General features: G+C 33.9%; 1 protein-coding gene across 1 annotated transcript; it reads left to right on the top strand.

Moving 5' to 3' along the window:
- The first annotated feature begins 236 nt into the window (after nt 1-236).
- LOC147400212 (P-loop containing nucleoside triphosphate hydrolases superfamily protein) lies at nt 237-17,206 on the top strand. The gene is made up of 22 exons (XM_086445827.1): nt 237-755; nt 2,568-2,723; nt 2,815-2,898; nt 3,272-3,391; nt 3,990-4,103; nt 4,355-4,447; nt 5,231-5,320; nt 5,524-5,594; nt 5,695-5,769; nt 5,949-6,036; nt 9,225-9,283; nt 9,478-9,541; nt 9,683-9,748; nt 11,002-11,166; nt 11,267-11,371; nt 12,416-12,651; nt 13,131-13,200; nt 13,290-13,346; nt 13,444-13,506; nt 14,083-14,142; nt 14,267-14,346; nt 15,108-17,206. The coding sequence occupies exons 1-22, from the start codon at nt 495-497 to the stop codon at nt 17,059-17,061; spliced, it is 4,131 nt and encodes a 1,376-aa protein (XP_086301953.1). The 5' UTR covers nt 237-494; the 3' UTR covers nt 17,062-17,206.
- Nucleotides 17,207-17,610: the final 404 nt, after the last annotated feature.

Genomic DNA, 17,610 nt, shown 5'->3' with positions numbered 1-17,610 from the left:
TTTTCCCTTTGCACACCTAAAATGCCTTCATTTTATTTTCACAAAATTGACAAAACCAATTCTTCACTAATCGAGCTGAGTTTGCACAAAATCTGGTCGGACCACCGGTTCAGTCCGGTTTAAACTATGGTTTTAACTTTTAATAATAATGATAAGGCCAAAGGGGCAAAAACGTAATTAAACAGAGATTTCAAATTCTACAAGAGGAATAGATCGATTAAAGTCTCTCTGACATCTCTCCATCAAAACGGTCTAAAAATTTGAATCCGTGGTTTCATGACCGTTAATCCAAAACTATCTCAGCCGCTCGATCTGGAATCTAATTTTTCAAATATCACTCATTCCCCCCCATTTGGTATACTTCCACATTTCTTTAGATTTCTCTCCCCCAGATTTTGCAATTTTCATTTTCTTTAAGCCCTAATTCTCTTCTCCATTTTCTCTTTCTGAAAACCTAAATTTTAGTTCTCTCTTAGGGTTTGAGAATATAAAAAATGCCGTTATTCTCTGATGCTGCGAGCTCTCTCAGAAGCCGATTTGGGTTTCAAGAACCCTCTGATTCGGATTCAGTCCGAAGTTCTCCGGCTCTATTCAAATCTTCTTCAAAAGATAGCTTTTTTCAATCCGCAACTACTGCGTCTGCGATCCGGAGTAATGGTGATAAAGACGATTGTGGAGTTATCAGTGGAGGATCGTCGAATCAGAGCTTCGAGTTGCATGAAGATCCCTCTTTCTGGAAGGATCACAATGTTCAGGTAACTTTATTTGATGCATATTTTCCAAATTTAGGATTAAATTTGGTTTAGTTAGCATCTTGATTAGGTTTTTGTGGATTACTACTGTGATGCGTTTACGTTTTTTAAAAACCCTAAAAAGGTTGTGTTTTGTTATGGGTAATTTCTTCTTGAATCGCTGCTCGATCTTCCAGTCAACTTAAATGTGTTCAAAATGTGAGATTTCTTGAATATTTCTGCAGTGAAGAGTTGAACGCTGTATTAAAAATGTCATCTGTAGCTATATTTGACCATTTTAATGGTCACAATGTGAGTCTCTACTTATGAAAATATTCTTTCTCATGAGAGTATCCCAAGTCTATGTTTAATTCACATTGTATATAGAACATTTATTGGACAAAATTTGTGCAAAATTAATTGAAAATGGAACCTCGTTTCTACAATGTTTTGGATTTTTTTGCGAAAGGATATGGTGTGAAGAAGCCTTTTTTCCTTGCTTGTGCCATAAACATCTCTCTTTCATGGGGTTAGGACTCACCATTCAATTGGTTCCAACTTAAACATCGCATTGTTCTGAATCATCTTTGATTGGGTGATTGTGACATCCTGATCATAACATGGGTACGACCATAGTTCATATATTAGGCAATTTCAGTTACCTATTTGCATCAAATATTTACCTAAAAGATCCATTTTTTAACTATTAGGTAGATGATCGCCTTCGTGGAACATGTGGAGTGGTAGGATCACAACATCCCCATTCCCAGCACACATACACAAGGAGATGACTTCTTTCAGTTTATCGTCCTGACACAATTGTTGTACCATTATATTACCCTGGCAGAACATGGGTACAACCATAGTTCATGTTTCCTTGAAGTGAGTATAGCTCATAGTTCTGTGGTGAAAATATATTATTGAAACTTACTTCATATGCCATTTATGTTTAGAAACCTATGCAACTAGATTTGTCAAAGGTGGATATCACAAAGTTATGGTGTGGTTGCTGATAGATAGTATTACAAGGTCCAGTCCTGAGGTTATGCGGTAGAAGTGATACCTGAGGTAGAGTTTTTTTACAAATACACCCTAATTCCAAGCTGAGGGGATCGGGGAGTTTTTCCGTTAATGATGGGAGAAGCTGACGGAGGAAACACCTTAGTTAAAACCGATGATAAGCATGCATAGTGGCCAACTACTAGGTGGACATTGTTCAGTATGACTAGAACACTTACTCTGTCATCCTATGCTTTAGTCCTTGTATAGCATCATTTTTTATCATATTCATCTCATATTCAAATGTTGATGTACATTTAGTGTTGTCAAATGTGATTGCATATGCCATTTCCAAACTATATTTCGCATATGCTACCATGACATATATAAAAGTATGCTATCTGCACAATATCCGATGACATACTTTTGTATGCGAAGACATATTTTTTGGACACAGATTTTCTTCTTTTTTTTTTTATAACATAAACTCATTTTTCTCTTATAAATATCCCACTTTTACCCCCATTCTCCTTTTACAACATCTCTTTTACCCTCTAATCTCTTTCTTACCCTCACAAAGTCTCTAACTATTAAATCTCGTTACATTTTCTAATACATTCTCACATAATTATAAATATTCTCTAATCTCTACTCTACACTATTACTCTCAAAGTTCAAGTCTCAACTTAAGTCACTCTCTCACTCTCAAGACTCAAGATTTAAACATTTTTTCCTTTTTTTTTTTTTTCTTCCTTGCAGCATATGCGAATAGCATGTACTAGTCGCACATTGTGTACATTTAATTATTTTTATGTATGATTTTTTCATATTATGTAGGTTATCATCCGAATACGCCCTCTCAACAATTCTGAAATATCTCTACAAGGCTACAACAAATGTGTTAGGCAAGATAGTTGTCAATCAGTCACTTGGATTGGGCATCCAGAATCTCGTTTCACATTCGATCTTGTTGCAGATGAGAATGTTACCCAGGTAGTCTTTGATTACCTTTTTGTTTCTTATCTTTCTCTATGATCAATGGTCATCTTGTCCTAGTATGAACTTTGTTCAAGTTACTTAACAGGAAACCCTCTTCAAAGTTGCTGGATTACCAATGGTAGAGAACTGCATGCAAGGCTATAACAGTTGCATGTTTGCCTATGGGCAAGTGAGTTTCAATTAACTTTCTATATCTTTACACGTACTGATAGTTTTGATTGGTTTCATATTTAAAGAAATGACACATCATTCAATTTACCATAGAAAATACTTTTCTATGCACTCTTAATTATGTATATAAAGTTTTTCTTTACATAAATGATAATATTTTTCTATTGGTGTTGGTTTGTCTAGTCTAGAGCATGTGTTATTTTGGTTACTTTGGAGTAATAGTTATAGGGCATCTTCATACTTATCATATGGACCATAAAATGAATGAAATCTTTTTCAATGAGGCTTGCCTAACTTTTTTTTCCCTTTTTCTTTTTGGTTCCTACGAACCTATTGGCCAGATTTATTAAAACAAATTTGTTTCTGTGTAGACTGGTAGTGGGAAGACCCACACGATGTTGGGAGACATTGAGGGAGGCACTCGAAGACACAGTGTCAATTGTGGGATGACACCTAGAGTTTTTGAGCATTTATTTTTGAGGATCCAAAAGGTAAGTTTCTTATCATCTCAGGATGCTTTGAAAGGAATAATGAAAAACCGCAATTATGTTATGGAACTAGAAGAATTTATATTATAGCAAATAACTTCAATTCCATATAATTGTAAAAATGTTATGTTTTACATGAACAGTCCAAGAAGGCCTTTAGATGCTACACATGGTGGAAGTATTTATTATTATTTTTTGAAGTGTACTTCATTCCGTTCACGTACGTAACTTTGTTAAGGGTTACAATATCTGTTTTTAGTTCACCAGTGTAAGAGAGAATTTTTGTTGTTGTATGAACGTTGAAAGCAATTTAACTGCTGAGAGTCTCTTAGCAGTTTTACTTTTTAATAAAATGAACAAGAATTTTGTTATATTGGAAAAGTTGTAGATCTTTCAGAATTTCAGCTACTAATTCTATTAAAAGCCTCCAATATATAACTGTTCAAGCTTTGGAGTTAGTTTAGTTTCTTATGTTCCCTTTCTTACTTATGCGATTAGTCTCTTTGGCAGTTCTGTTTTATTCTAAATTATTTAAACTTTTTCTTTTTTTTATATGCTTGTAAATTTCATATGAACTTCATGTTTCGATTGCATGTGGCAGGAAAAAGAGTCTCGCAGAGATGAGAAGTTGAGGTTTACCTGTAAATGCTCATTTTTAGAAATATACAATGAACAAATTCTAGATCTGTTGGATCCATCTTCAATCAATTTACAGGTAATAATCAGAAATATGTTGATATCCCATCCCTTGCTTCCCCATCAATAATTTCTCTTGTGCAACTTGTTTTCTCAACCCTGAGGAGTTTTCTATCTCAACAAAACGGCTCTTTTTATGAATAACTTTTCCTTGTTGAGCTAACACGATTATTGTGATACCTTGCATCCTCTGTCCCTCTTTTTAAACAAGTTTGCTTTATTTCTTTGCTAGTGTACACCTTATTCAGAGTTTTGATTGGTATTTTGCAGTTAAGGGAAGATGCAAAGAAAGGAGTTTACGTGGAAAATCTCAAGGAGTTAGAAGTCACAAGTGCTCGAGACGTTATTCAACAACTTGTTCAAGTACTCATCTAATTTTGCCTTGTTTTGTTATGTTCTAGTAAGAAATATTGCTTACTGAATAATAATTTCCCCAATGCAGGGTCTGTGGTGGTTTCTAATATTTTCAGTTATTTATCTAGATATGCCAATTGGCTATTATTGATATAATACATTGTGCATTTTATAAGTTTAAGAAGTTTATCTATCAGATTGATCTTTTTAGTGGTTGCACATAGGGTTCCTGAACATGGTATGGTTCTAGACTAAGGTATTTGATTTGCCCAACCACCAAATCTTAGGGCAAGGGGAATGTCTAAATTAGTTACTAATTTGATCTTCTCATTATTTAACATATTAACTATTTTAATTATATAGAAATACTAATCTCTTTTAGCATGTTAATATAAATGATTAAGGTAAAACTGCTACTTACTGAATTCGTCTGACATCCATGTATTGGATCAACATGAGTTCCCTAGGCCTCGCAAGGATCTTATGTACAATTAGTTCCATATAGTGTGAGGCAGGTTAACTATGTAGTTATTCTTTTACCTTTCAAAATTGTCACATTTCATTTTTTTTTTTTTTTAAATTTCATTTTGCACTTTAATTTCACTAATTTAAAATGTTTGGGTACAACTGAAACATATACTTTGATTGAATCCTGGCCCATGACTCATATTGTATGAATCAGGTATACTGTCTAGTAAGTATTATTGCTATGTAAATGATATTTCGTCGTCTAGAACTTTTAGTTGAGTAGTGAAGATAGTAGCCTGACAACTATTATGCTCATTCTTTCAGGGTGCAGCAAATAGAAAGGTGGCTGCCACAAATATGAATCGTGCAAGTAGCCGCTCTCACAGTGTGTTTACTTGTGTTATTGAAAGTAAGGTGGGTATATCTTTATGTTAAGTCTCTTATGGTTTTCACCAATTTTGGCTCTTGTTTAAGAACTTTATTGATTCAATATTGCTAGTTGGCTGGTTATCATAGTTAATATTTATTAGTTACTTGTAAATGGATTTTGTAACTACTTTCTTGATGTTTTTTATATAAGACATTTCAAAAAATTCTTATTGAACTTTCATTTGCAGTGGGAATCCCAAGGTGTTACTCATCACAGATTTGCTCGGCTTAATCTTGTGGACTTGGCTGGTTCGGAGAGGTAAGGCTTTTGAGTTTTCAATACAACATTCTGTATTCAGACAACATAGTGTTTTTTACATCACCATATGAACTGGTATTTGTTTTTACCCCCACTTTAGGCAAAAGAGCTCTGGGGCCGAAGGTGAACGTCTCAAGGAAGCCACTAACATCAACAAATCACTTTCAGCATTGGGGTTTGTTCATCCCTACTTATCACTTTTAAACACTACAAGTTGTGACATATTATGTTCATCTTTTTTTAACCAGTCATTTCTTTTCTTTTCTTTCCTTTCCCTGCTTCTTCCAAAATTTATTTTGGTTTGCTTTATAATTGGGAGGGATGTTTTATTTGAGTTTCTTTTGAGATCTGCAGTCTTGTGATTATGAACCTAGTGAATATAGCCAACGGAAAGTCTCTCCATGTTCCATATCGGGATTCAAAGCTCACATTTTTGCTTCAGGTAGAGAGATTTTTTGGTGAAAGTAAATTTAAGAAGAAATTTTTATCATCCTATATCACTATTTTGTTCAATATATTATAAGGGTTTTTTTCCCGTGTTTGAAACTAGCCAAAAGACATTGAGTTTCTATTGAAATGCATATAACTCATGGCTTGTATGAAAGAAAGATTGTCTATTTTACTTATGGAAGAGTTGTTACTTTAAGAAATCATGTGGTGTTGTAAGCAGAAGTCGCTCCTTAATTTGCTATAACAATTGTTTGTTATGCAAAGAACAAGTTCTCTTTTGTTCTTAGTCTTTTTTTAATTGTACAACTCATGACTATTACGAAATAAGTATTGTTTACTATGATAGTATGGAGAAGAGTAGTTACTTGGATTAACTAGGTGTTATTTTATGTAAAAGTCACTCGTTAGTTTACTATAGCACTTTTTTGTTATTGAAATAACAAATTCTCTTTTGTTCTTAGATTTTTTTTGTAACTTTATAAAGCATGTAAGTTTTGGTCTTACAAACTTACATGAAACTAGCATTGAATCATTTTCTTGTGGTAATTAGTGGTTTTTTATTACAAATTTTAGTTATTCATGGACATGGTTTAGAGTCTTAATATTATAGGCTGATTCAATTACTTAAAAATTCAGGTTATTGTAGTTTGACTCACATGAATCCTATATGATTCATCCAGCCTATGACTTGGCCCCAATTTTTTCTTTGTTAGATCCAAGAACTACTAGACATGGTTTAATGGGAGCTGACCATTATTGACTTGGTTAACCCAATGCTCAACTTGGCTGAAGCATTTAAGAAAAATTGGTAGGATACAGGTGATTCCTATATGATTCAACCAGCCTATGACTTTGCCAATTCTTTCGTTGTTGGATTGGAGAACTATTGGACATGGTTTAACAGAGGCAAACCTTGATTGAGTTGATTAACCCAAAACTTGACTTGGCTGAAACATGTGGGAATTTTTTTTTGGATATTAATTGAGCCAAAAGAGAACAAAGAAGAGCAATACTGATCTCCGAGGCATGTTGAAGTCGATGTTTTTTAGGTGTAATAGACTCCTTTAGAGCACTCATTGAACTAGGGGTATAAATACAATGACATAAATTTGACGGCCTCATAATGAATAATGAGTAATTCTAAACCGTGTGTGTGTGTGTGTGGTTTGTTGGATAAGGTCCTCAATTCAAGAATATATTTCACTCAGCAACCTAATCACTTTGAAAAGGTTGCATAGTGAAGGTTCAAAATGTTTTATGCACAGTGAAGGTTGTATTTAGTTTGATCTTATTCTTATGTCCAATTCTTATTTTCCAGATTATTTTAAAAATCATGGGTAACTGTTTGAAGTTTTCTAATTTTTTATTATAATGGGGGAAATTTCGGAATTTCAAAGCATTATTTTGTTCTTTTTATTTCAAAAGAAACATATGATATTTAGTATTTTTTCTTCAAGCTCTTCCAATAAAAGCAATTATATTTTAGAGGAAAATGAAATTTCAAAATTTATATTTTTTGGAAATGTATAAGACAACTTTTAACTAGAAGTTTAGTCCCACATTGGCTAAGAAAAGAATTTGTATTTACTTTGTTATTTAAAAAAAAAAGGTTTGCATGCATGTACTAAGCGAGAACGTTCCATGTGTTATGTTTGCGCATGTGTACATAGTGCCCTTGGGCGCCTATGAGTCACACTTTGCATTTCACACCTACCCATCCTCACGAGGAGCCTTAATGATCTCTTTTCTATTTACCTGGTATACTTTTGATCTTCAATACCATTTGTTGGACTTGGGTTGATAGTTGGTGCTTGACCGACAAGATGAATTTTGGATAAAGAGGTTTAGCACTATGAATTGACCATTGTTCAAAGGGATTTGACTGTCTTGACTATTTAATCATTGGTTAATTTGATCACGCTCAAACAAGTTGATCGTTGGTCTTAAGAAGGGATGATTCTTTGCAAATTGACCACTGAGTTAGTGTCCACCCCCAATAATCTCTGAGGCAAGTTGAAGCCGACCCTTTCTTTAAATGTTAGTTGCCCCCTTTTCGTATGAACTATCATAGCAAATGGTGTTATTAGCAAAAATGTCCCTAATCTCTCTGTTCTTAATATTTTTGCATTAATAGAAACATTGCACCCAACTTCTAATGGTCAATTTGGATGGTTGCATCCCCTCTCAAGATCAATTGTCAACTTGATTGAGTGTGGTCAAAATATCATGATCAAATAATCAACCCATAGTGAAATCCTTTAATCATTGGTTCAATGATCAAATAATCGACCCATTGTGAAATCCTTTAATCATTGGTTCAATGATCAAATAATCGACCCATTGTGAAATCCTTTAATCATTGGTTCAATGGTCAATTTATGAACTAGGGGTTGATAATCAAGCACCCAATGGTCAGCCCAACTCAAACATACTAGTCCAACAACCAATCCTATATCACCCAACGGAGGGGATTGAAAATTTTGAATATTTGGAAAATAAAAATGGCTCCTCAAGGCTACCTTCCCAAGAGTCATCATTTGAATAAAATGCTAAGTGCACCTCATAAGTGCATACATGTACGTCATGTGTGCATGCACAGACATGATTGCTTCGTCACTTTCACTCACATTCAAACTTTTATTAAAGAGTAACAAAGTAAATATGAAAGGTTCTTTGTATAAGATTGAAGGAAACTCTTTTCCTAGCCACTGTAAGACTAAACTTTTAGTTAAAAGTTAAATCTTATATATTTTATAGAAACTTTTAACACTTCATTTCCCTCCAAAATAGGGTTGCTTTTATTAAACATGTTGAAGTACAATACTAAATAAAAATGCATGTTTCTATTGAAATAAAGCCAGACAAAACAATGCTTTGAAATTCCAAAATTATCCCTTAGAAAATTTCCAACAAAAAAACATGAATAGCTCAAGCAAAACATATTCTAATTTAGTTGAGTTTTGTGGAACTAGCACTGGGTACTTGGTTTAATTGAGATTGTAAATCTTGCATGGAATATGAAGCAAAAAAAAATAATAATAATCATATTTGTGCATTGTTTATCATGGACTTCACTTATCTATCCTTGTGGGACATTCATTCTTCCAGGCTTGGTTTAAGCTTCTTCCAGGCTCGACTTCTTAAACTACCTTTTCTTTTTTTTATTTTGCTTTTTTTCAGGACTCACTCGGAGGGAACTCCAAAACAACTATAATTGCAAATATAAGTCCATCTAATTGGTATGTGACTCATGTATATGCATTTCTTTCCTTCTAATATTATTCGTTATATGTTTTAATTCCTAAGAGACATGCAACAATATATCTCTATAATTTTCAACAAGCTGGATTACCTTTTATATTAGAAAAATCTTTCGTTTTACCTTGGTTTATCTAATTTATATGTTTTTGATAAATTGTTTGTCTCCTTGCAGTTGTTCGCTAGAAACACTGAGCACACTGAAATTCGCACAACGGGCTAAGTTCCTTAAGAACAATGTTCGTGTTTTTTTTACTTCATCATTCTCCATACATCTTTGGGTTTAAACCCATTATTTACCTTTTTGGATAGTGTACCTCTTTCAATCATTATATAGAGGCATAATTGATGTAAAACTGTTTTAATTTTTAATTCTCCAGGCAATTGTCAATGAAGATGCATCTGGAGATGTCCTTATCATGCGTTCACAGATTCAAGAACTCAAGGTATTAATGTAAATTTTGAGATTCTTTCTTTCTGAGGTGTTAGAGTGCCGTAATATTCCTTAGTCAACCCGAAATATGCTTTAAAAATGGTTAAACTCAAACTCACTGATATTGGAGCTTCCTAAAATGATTTGGCCCGTATGATATAGATTCAATCAATACTTGTAATATTTTTAAGTAGACATTCATGTAAGAAATGTGAAACATGTGTTTTTGTTCAGCACTCTTTTGTACCCTATTTGTTGAGAATTAAATTAGTTTTTTCCCGTTTTTTTCTGTTTTGTGTGTGTGTGAAATCGAATATTTGGTATCCAGCCCCATTAGCATCAAAATGGAAATCTGATCTGCGAAATGTGCTTGAGAATTCCTGTGAAAGTTTGTTTAAATACAATTAGAATACATGTCCAATGAGTTTAAATCTCTTCTCTCTCGAAAGGGAATCATGCACTGAAGGTCGTGCCTTCTTTTTCTTTAACTCATGTCACTTCACATGATGGTGTACTAATTCTCTGATAGTGGTATGACTGGATTGAGAACTTTAACCTCACATCTTTTGCAATATTTATTGGACAAGAGTCAAGTTCCAACATAGATGATCCACGTAAATAAATAAATAAAAAGTGTGGATGAAGCATCAAAATAACAATAAGGAAGAAGAAAATCTTGGGTTTATTCAATATCCGATCAAGTGGCTTTTAAACTACTAAGCTGCTCTCTGTTTTCAAACAATTAAGGTAATTTTTCAATATGTATTAATTAAACTTCAATAAACTAAGGATTATTTTTTAAGAATTATGAGTGAACTAAAATAAGTCTTTCATTAATTTGTTTATATATATTTAAACACAACCACTATTGCCACATCTCATAAGTGTCTGAATCAGGTAACTTTATTGCTTCTTCAGCGCTTCATGAGACAAAGATTTTGTTTCATTTAATTATGTGTTGTCTTCTTATGAGATTTAATAATCAAGAGATTTGCATACATGTAGAATTTTAAACCATAGTCAAACTTTTCGCTCTTAGGGTTTTTGAACAAGGGAACAACCCGGGCTGGTTTTGGTTTATCAGCTTTCTTAAGCTTCTTAGTAAATTCTTGTGACTTTCATTTTTGAAGGTTTAGCCATGAACATTTTTATAGCTTATAACATATCTAGTGATCATTTCACTTGCCACAAAAAAATTATTGTTTTCCATTTTGTATCATATTTTGGTTTGAAGAGCCTCTTAGTTCACTTGCTATCTATTTCCAGAAAGAAGTGAGTCGTTTGCGTGGCTTAGTTAATGGTGGAGGGATTGAGAACCAAGAAAATGATAATTGGACTGTATGCTTTCCGGGATCTCCAGGCTCTTTTAAATGGGAAGGACTTCAGGGATCATTCAGTCCACTTACGACTGATAAAAGGATGCCACCACGGGTACTTATTATGGCTGTTCTCAAGATTGTGGAAATTGTTTGATTCACAATCTAGTTGGTTTAATATATATATATATATATATTTTTCTCCACACTTTCAGAAAAAAGAATACGAAGCGGCCCTTGTTGGGGCTTTCAGGAGAGAAAAAGACAAAGAAATTGCATTTCAGGCATTAGCTGCTGAAAAGCAAGCAGCCATGCAGCTGGTAAGATAAAAATTGAACTCCCTATCTTTTTATTTATTTATTTATCCAGTTGAACTCCCTATCTCATTTGGCTGATTGACCCCCTACATTTTTACCCTTGATGGATCTTCGCACAAAAAATCAGCCTAATTGATGATTTATAGCCATTGTTGTATGTACGACATTTCCTTCTTTATCTAAACATAAGGGTTCAAGCCCTCGATGAAAAATCCTCAAATCCAACTTAAAGAAATCACCCATGAAGCTGATTTCTGGTGTATGTTTAGAAAATGGTGGGTCATGGATATCAACATTTTAAGGGGAGTAAGTTTGAAATTTTCATTTCTCTTTGTTCTCATCACTTTGACAGGGTTGTATGTGTAATCCGGAAACTTAGAATTCATGGATTTGGATGGGAAAATCTTATGATTTAATATACATAATGTTGCATGTCTTATATAGAAAACTTAAGATGAAAAAAGTAGAACTTGTAAACCTGTGATGTTAGAAAATGCAAAAGGAGATCCCAAAGTCTATCACAAGATTTCTTTGAGTATTGGAGTCGGATATGTGTTTTGTTTAGAAAAAAATCCATGCAATGTAGGTTTTCAAGAATGTGACTATTATTCAATTTCTGAAAATGTCAGTAACTAATAAAAATATGGTTGTCTTTAAAATTAAAAAGAATCTTTAATCAGATAGCTTATATGTACTTAAGCATGACACATGTTTCTTATATATTTTAACTGGATACTTGTATTTGAATGACAGCTATGGATACTGAGTGTCAGATATGACTATTGCAAAACTTGACAAGCCTACATGAAAACTGTATAATTACAAGAAAATTGTGTGTGAAAATCATGTTAATACAAAAGACTAACTTAAGCTTCTCCCCAAGTGGTTGTATCTAACTGCAGTTTTACTTTAAAAAAAGATAATATTAATTAGAAATCATTGTCATTATATGTTTTGGGCACTTTTCATTTTATTCTAGTGTGGAACTTCACATGCATGAACATTTTTATTGAAATTTGAGGATATGAAACTTTTGCTGTGAATCAGGCCAAACAAAGAGAAGATGAAATACAAGGTTTAAAAATGAGGCTTCGGTTTCGTGAAGCAGGAATAAAGAGGTTGGAGGCAATTTCTTCTGGCAAGATCTCAGCTGAGGAACATCTTTTGCAAGAAAAGGAGGAGTATTTAAAGGAGATAGAGGTTCTCCGTAACCAAGTGGATCGAAACCAAGAAGTTACAAGATTTGCCATGGAAAACCTTCAGTTGAAAGAAGAACTCAGAAGGCATGTCCTTGATTGTATTCTTGCAGTTTTTTATTCTCATGTGTCACTCTTTTTCCTCGTGCCATTAATTTTCCAAAGATTAATACTACTATTAATTTTTTTTCCTACTTTTAACCAATTTTTTTTTATAATTATTATTTGAAGCAGTTCAAAACACGAAGCTCATCTTCACTGTCAAGTCAAGTTGATTTGAAGACTACACTCACAACTGCTCTTGATGAATATTTAAAAAAAAAAAAAGAAATTAAAAGTTTAAAATGTCAAAAAATACGAATAAAAATGACTCATTATAGAAGTAAAGATAAAAGCTACTGCATTTCCACAAAAACCTTTGAAGTAATCCTTTAAAATATAACAAGAACAAAACGTAATTTTTGGGTCAGAGTTTGAAGTCTCCAATATTAAGTCTGATATGATAAATTTAAAAACAGTGGTCTGAAGCTTCATTCCTTGTGGCTGATCCATGCTCTAATTCACAGGTTAAAGTCATTTTGTGAGGAGGGAGAACGTGAGACGATGAGTGAGCAGATTATGATATTAGAGAATAAGGTATATGAGCATATATACTTATTTGTGGTTGATGTCATTTAGAACATATTTTTGCTTATAGTTCTGTGCATATTTTGTAAAATGTACAGTTACTCGAAGCATTGGATTGGAAGCTTATGCATCAAACAGATCCCAGGATAGTTGAGGTTAAATGCAAGCTATACATTATTAAGTATTCAGTGAATCTTACTTTCATAAGTATATCTTGTCATTCTAAACTTTTGAATTTTTATAATATGCTAGAAAGGAAATTCTGAGTTGGCAGCCATTGGTCAAAACGAGTATAATCTGCTCACTTCCAGTCAGGTATGATAAAGATTCACCCATCTTTTCTGTCATCATGAATTTTCTATGTAGATTTAGTTTCTCAAATTATCATATAGAATCTGAAACAAACTTGAAGTTGGACTATAAATTTAACCATCTATTATCTTCGTTATGGTTCTTAATTGATTCATTTATCTTAATGGGCAACTCTTTAGTTTTCTCTTCACCTTCCTAGGTTTGTGGCTCTTCAAGAGAAATTGCTATAGAAGTCCTAATTGCAATGGTACCTAAACCTAGGATTTATTTGTGTCAGATATATATGCTTTGTGAGACCAATATATTTCAATTGAAAACTATAGGTGCTCCACTAGTCCTTTCCAGAAATCAATCTCTAGGTTGTATGAGAGATTCCTGAAAATTGCAGTTGTTGTGTTCCTGTACCCCCATATCACAACCATTCTTCTCTATCAACCCATATCGTGGTTTGCAAGGTTTATGCTACATTTCTTTTAACTTCATACATATTTTCTCGGTTCAGGTCCAAATTTCTAAGTAAGGTTATTCTTGTAGTTGTAGACTTTGTATCTTTAATATTCATTTGCTACTTCGACACAGGAACCAACATCATCTTGGAGTTCTGCCATCAATGAGGAGAATGAATTTCTTCGTATGCAGGTGATGTGTGCTTCTTCATACAAGAGTTCCATCTTTTTCCACTCGAAACTCAGTTTCTCTAGATTTAATTCATATTGCCACCATTACATTCCTTTACATATATGTGGAATGTTATGTTTTGCAGGCTATTCAAAACCAGAGTGAAATGGAAGCACTACACAAGAAATTGAATTCCTGCCTTGAAGAAAAACAAAATTTGGAGAGGTATTAATTTTATTATCTACTTTTTATGTAATATTGCTCCTGACACCAATATGGAGTATTTTTTGTGTGTATCACTCTTATTAGTTGTTTAATTAAATCTTCTTTATCTATAAAAAATAGAGTTTTTTTTTTTAACAGAGTTGCTTCTGAATATTTGGAAATATTTTTGACTCGTCTAGTCTTTTGAAGATTGAATAAAATGTTATATTCATAGTTCTTTACTTCTCAAAAAAAATATTGAATAAAATGCTTGAATAGAGAGAATATTTTGTACACCTGTAAACTGAACTTTATTTTAAGGTCTTTTTCAGCACCATTAGAACGTTAATTCTCTGGATGCATTTACGCAAGTCGTGGTTTATTGATTTATGTCCATACCATGACATCCCTACTGCATGACTATACTGTGACAATCCTTGCCACATTGCCAAGTGTCCTTAAGCACAATATTTCGACACATGGCTGGCGTTCAGAAGATCTGGATCCAACTTGTTAATGGGTCCCACCTGAGAGCTTAATACAGTCAAAATTTAATATGCTTGGATGATCATAAACATTCAATTTTCTTCCATATTCCTTTGGACATTGAAAAAAGTATAGTAAAAGACTCAAATAAACAATTGTACAGATCAGATGGATATTTTCTGTCTTAAGATGCTCTTGATAGTTTATACTCATAAAAAACAATAATATTGTTTAGATGTAGTCGTGAAATTTGGTCTTGCTTTCTGTTGATATCTTATTTTTCACAATTTTGGCAGGCGGATTGATGATTTGGTAATGCAGCTAGAAGAGGAGAAACAATCTTGCAGAACTATGAAAATAGAAGCAATGCAACAACCACAAGTCGATGTTGCTTTAAATGATCAGATGGAGATCAAAACCATGGTCGATGCTATTGCGACTGCAAGTCAAAGAGAAGCAGAAGCCCATGAAACAGCAATTATTTTGGCCAAAGAGAATGAAGAACTAAGAATGAAACTGAAAGTTTTAATCGAGGACAACAATAAATTGATTGAATTGTATGAAGGTGCTGTTGCAGAAGCTGGTCAGGATAGAGATGCTCATGCTGCCGATAAAACTGAATATCACAATAATGGTGGTTCCATGGGCTTTCCTGAAGAGAGTGGTATGGAGAAGATGAAAGAGATTGAACAATTAGAGCACCGACTTCAAGAAATGCATGAAGAGAATGATAAACTAATGGATTTATATGAGAAAGCTATGCAAGCTACGAGGGATGCTCGTACTGATAAAACTGAAAATCATAATAATGGTTCTACGGGCCTTCCTGAAGATAAAGGTATTGAACACCTAGAACACCAACTTCAAGAGATGCATGAAGAGAACGAGAAGCTAATGGGTTTATACGAGAAAGCTATGCAAGAGAGGGATGAATTTAAAAGAATGCTTTGCTCCAATGGTCAAAACAGTGTGGAAGTCAAAGAAGAATTAAATTGTCCGGAAAAGCTTGTTGAAATGGATGGAGGCGAAAACCCCATGTCAGAAGAATTTACTTCTAAATTTGGCGAACTGAAGATGTTGGCAGAGGAGAGAGATGCATCAGATGAGCTACATTTGGCTAGAATGAAGCTGGACATGGCACATGATAAGCTTGGAAATGCAGCTGAAGCTTTAAGTCTACTTGGGCTTTTTGAGAAAACTACTATTGAAGTAGATATACTCTCCAGAGAAATTGAAGCTGCAGAGAATGGTGTTTGGGTCAAGAAACATGAAATTTCAGAACTCAATCTCTTGTCTAAGGAGATACAAGACAAAAGAACTATCGTCGATAACAAGTTATTGGCTCTGAAATCTTCTCTTTCAAGCATTTCTTCATCTGTTGTCTACTGGGAACAAAGAGAAGCACAAGCAAGGGCAAAGGTGGAAGCATCCTCTACTTGTCTGGAGCTGAAGAAAGAAGAACTGACCCATCTTCAAGCCCAAAAGGAAGAGATTGCGGTTGCTCAACTGAAGGCTCAAGAATCTGAAGTTGAATTAAGACAGAACCTCATCTGCTTAAAATCAAAACTAGAGGAAGAAAATCAGAAAAAAGAGACGGAAAAGGTACTATTTGAAATAGACAATGTGGATAAAAGTAGAACAGATGTTCTCATACAAAAAAATTGGCATTTTGGGGGGAAAGCTACTGAATTACTCAAGTCTGAGGAGGAGAGGACGAAGTTGCAAACCGAGATAAAGCAGACCCGAGAAAAGCTGGGTGTCTTACAAAAGGAAATTGTAGTTATGAAGAGGAAATCTGAGAAATTGGAGACGGGAGTGCATGCCGTTGAAGGAGAGATATTAAGTTGTTTGCAGTCAGTGGAGAAGATGGAGGATGGATTTCAGACTATAAACCAAGAGAAGGAGATTCTATCCGAAATGATAGAGAATGGGAGGAATGAAGTTGGGAAGATGATTCTCGATCTCCAACAATGCGTATTCGATTTGTCTTTGAAGGAGGGAGAGGTGAAGATATTGGAAGAAGAATTGCACATGGAGGTGAGACACTTAGAGGAATTACGAGCGACAAGGGATGTGGCAATCAAAAAGAAGACTAAATTGTTGGATGACACAAGGTGCTCTTTCATGGTGTCAGATGCACAAAATCAGACATGGTTTGTAACTGAAAAGGTGGAAGAAGAGCTCCAAGATGTTCGAATGTCTGTTATGGAAGCAAGATCATTACTTCGTGTTGGTGATGATAGTATGTAAGAATCTCTTTTTCACTCTATTTTCTTTTGGTTTCACTTTGGAATTCTGTAACTAACATTCAATGGTTGGTGTTAATCAAAATTCCATACTACTTTTCTTCTTATTTCGTCTGAGTGAGACATTCTGATTTTAGCCGAAACTATTCATAAAAAGTGTGCAGGGTTATGGAAAACTCTAAAATTAAGTTGGACTCTACATTATTTTAGTATTAATTAGTTGATGGTTTGTTAGAGAGAGAAATAGTGAGAAGAGTGTGCCACATGGATTAATGGGTGAGTAGGTCTTTAAATAATGGGTTGGGATCCATATACTCTTGAAAACATGATTTTTAAAGTCATCCGAGATCGAGACGTTTCACCTGAGTTAAATCGGTTTCGGAACTGCACGAGATCAACTCACAAAGTATTTTGAGATGATCGTGTATCGTGAGATAAGCAAGTCGTCTCGAACGATATTTTTCAATATCTTGGGTGATACAAACAAGACAACGTAAAAAATGATTAACTCACAAGTTAAACGGGACGTATTGGACGAGATTTTCAAAATCTC

Source organism: Akebia trifoliata, chromosome 6 (assembly GCF_017979445.1).
Source record: "Akebia trifoliata isolate Shusen 1 chromosome 6, ASM1797944v1, whole genome shotgun sequence".
Classification (NCBI taxonomy): Eukaryota; Viridiplantae; Streptophyta; class Magnoliopsida; order Ranunculales; family Lardizabalaceae; genus Akebia; species Akebia trifoliata.
Note: the sequence above shows the minus strand (reverse complement) of the source record. Positions and strands in the feature narration are given on the sequence as shown.

Excerpts from the sequence above, each read along its gene's own strand:
- LOC147400212 (XM_086445827.1), top strand. The coding sequence starts at position 495 with ATGCCGTTATTCTCTGATGCTGCGAGCTCTCTCAGAAGCCGATTTGGG. Across the intron at positions 756-2,567 it reads GGAAGGATCACAATGTTCAG|GTTATCATCCGAATACGCCC; the intron begins GTAACTTTATTT and ends CATATTATGTAG. Across the intron at positions 11,372-12,415 it reads AGCAAGCAGCCATGCAGCTG|GCCAAACAAAGAGAAGATGA; the intron begins GTAAGATAAAAA and ends GCTGTGAATCAG.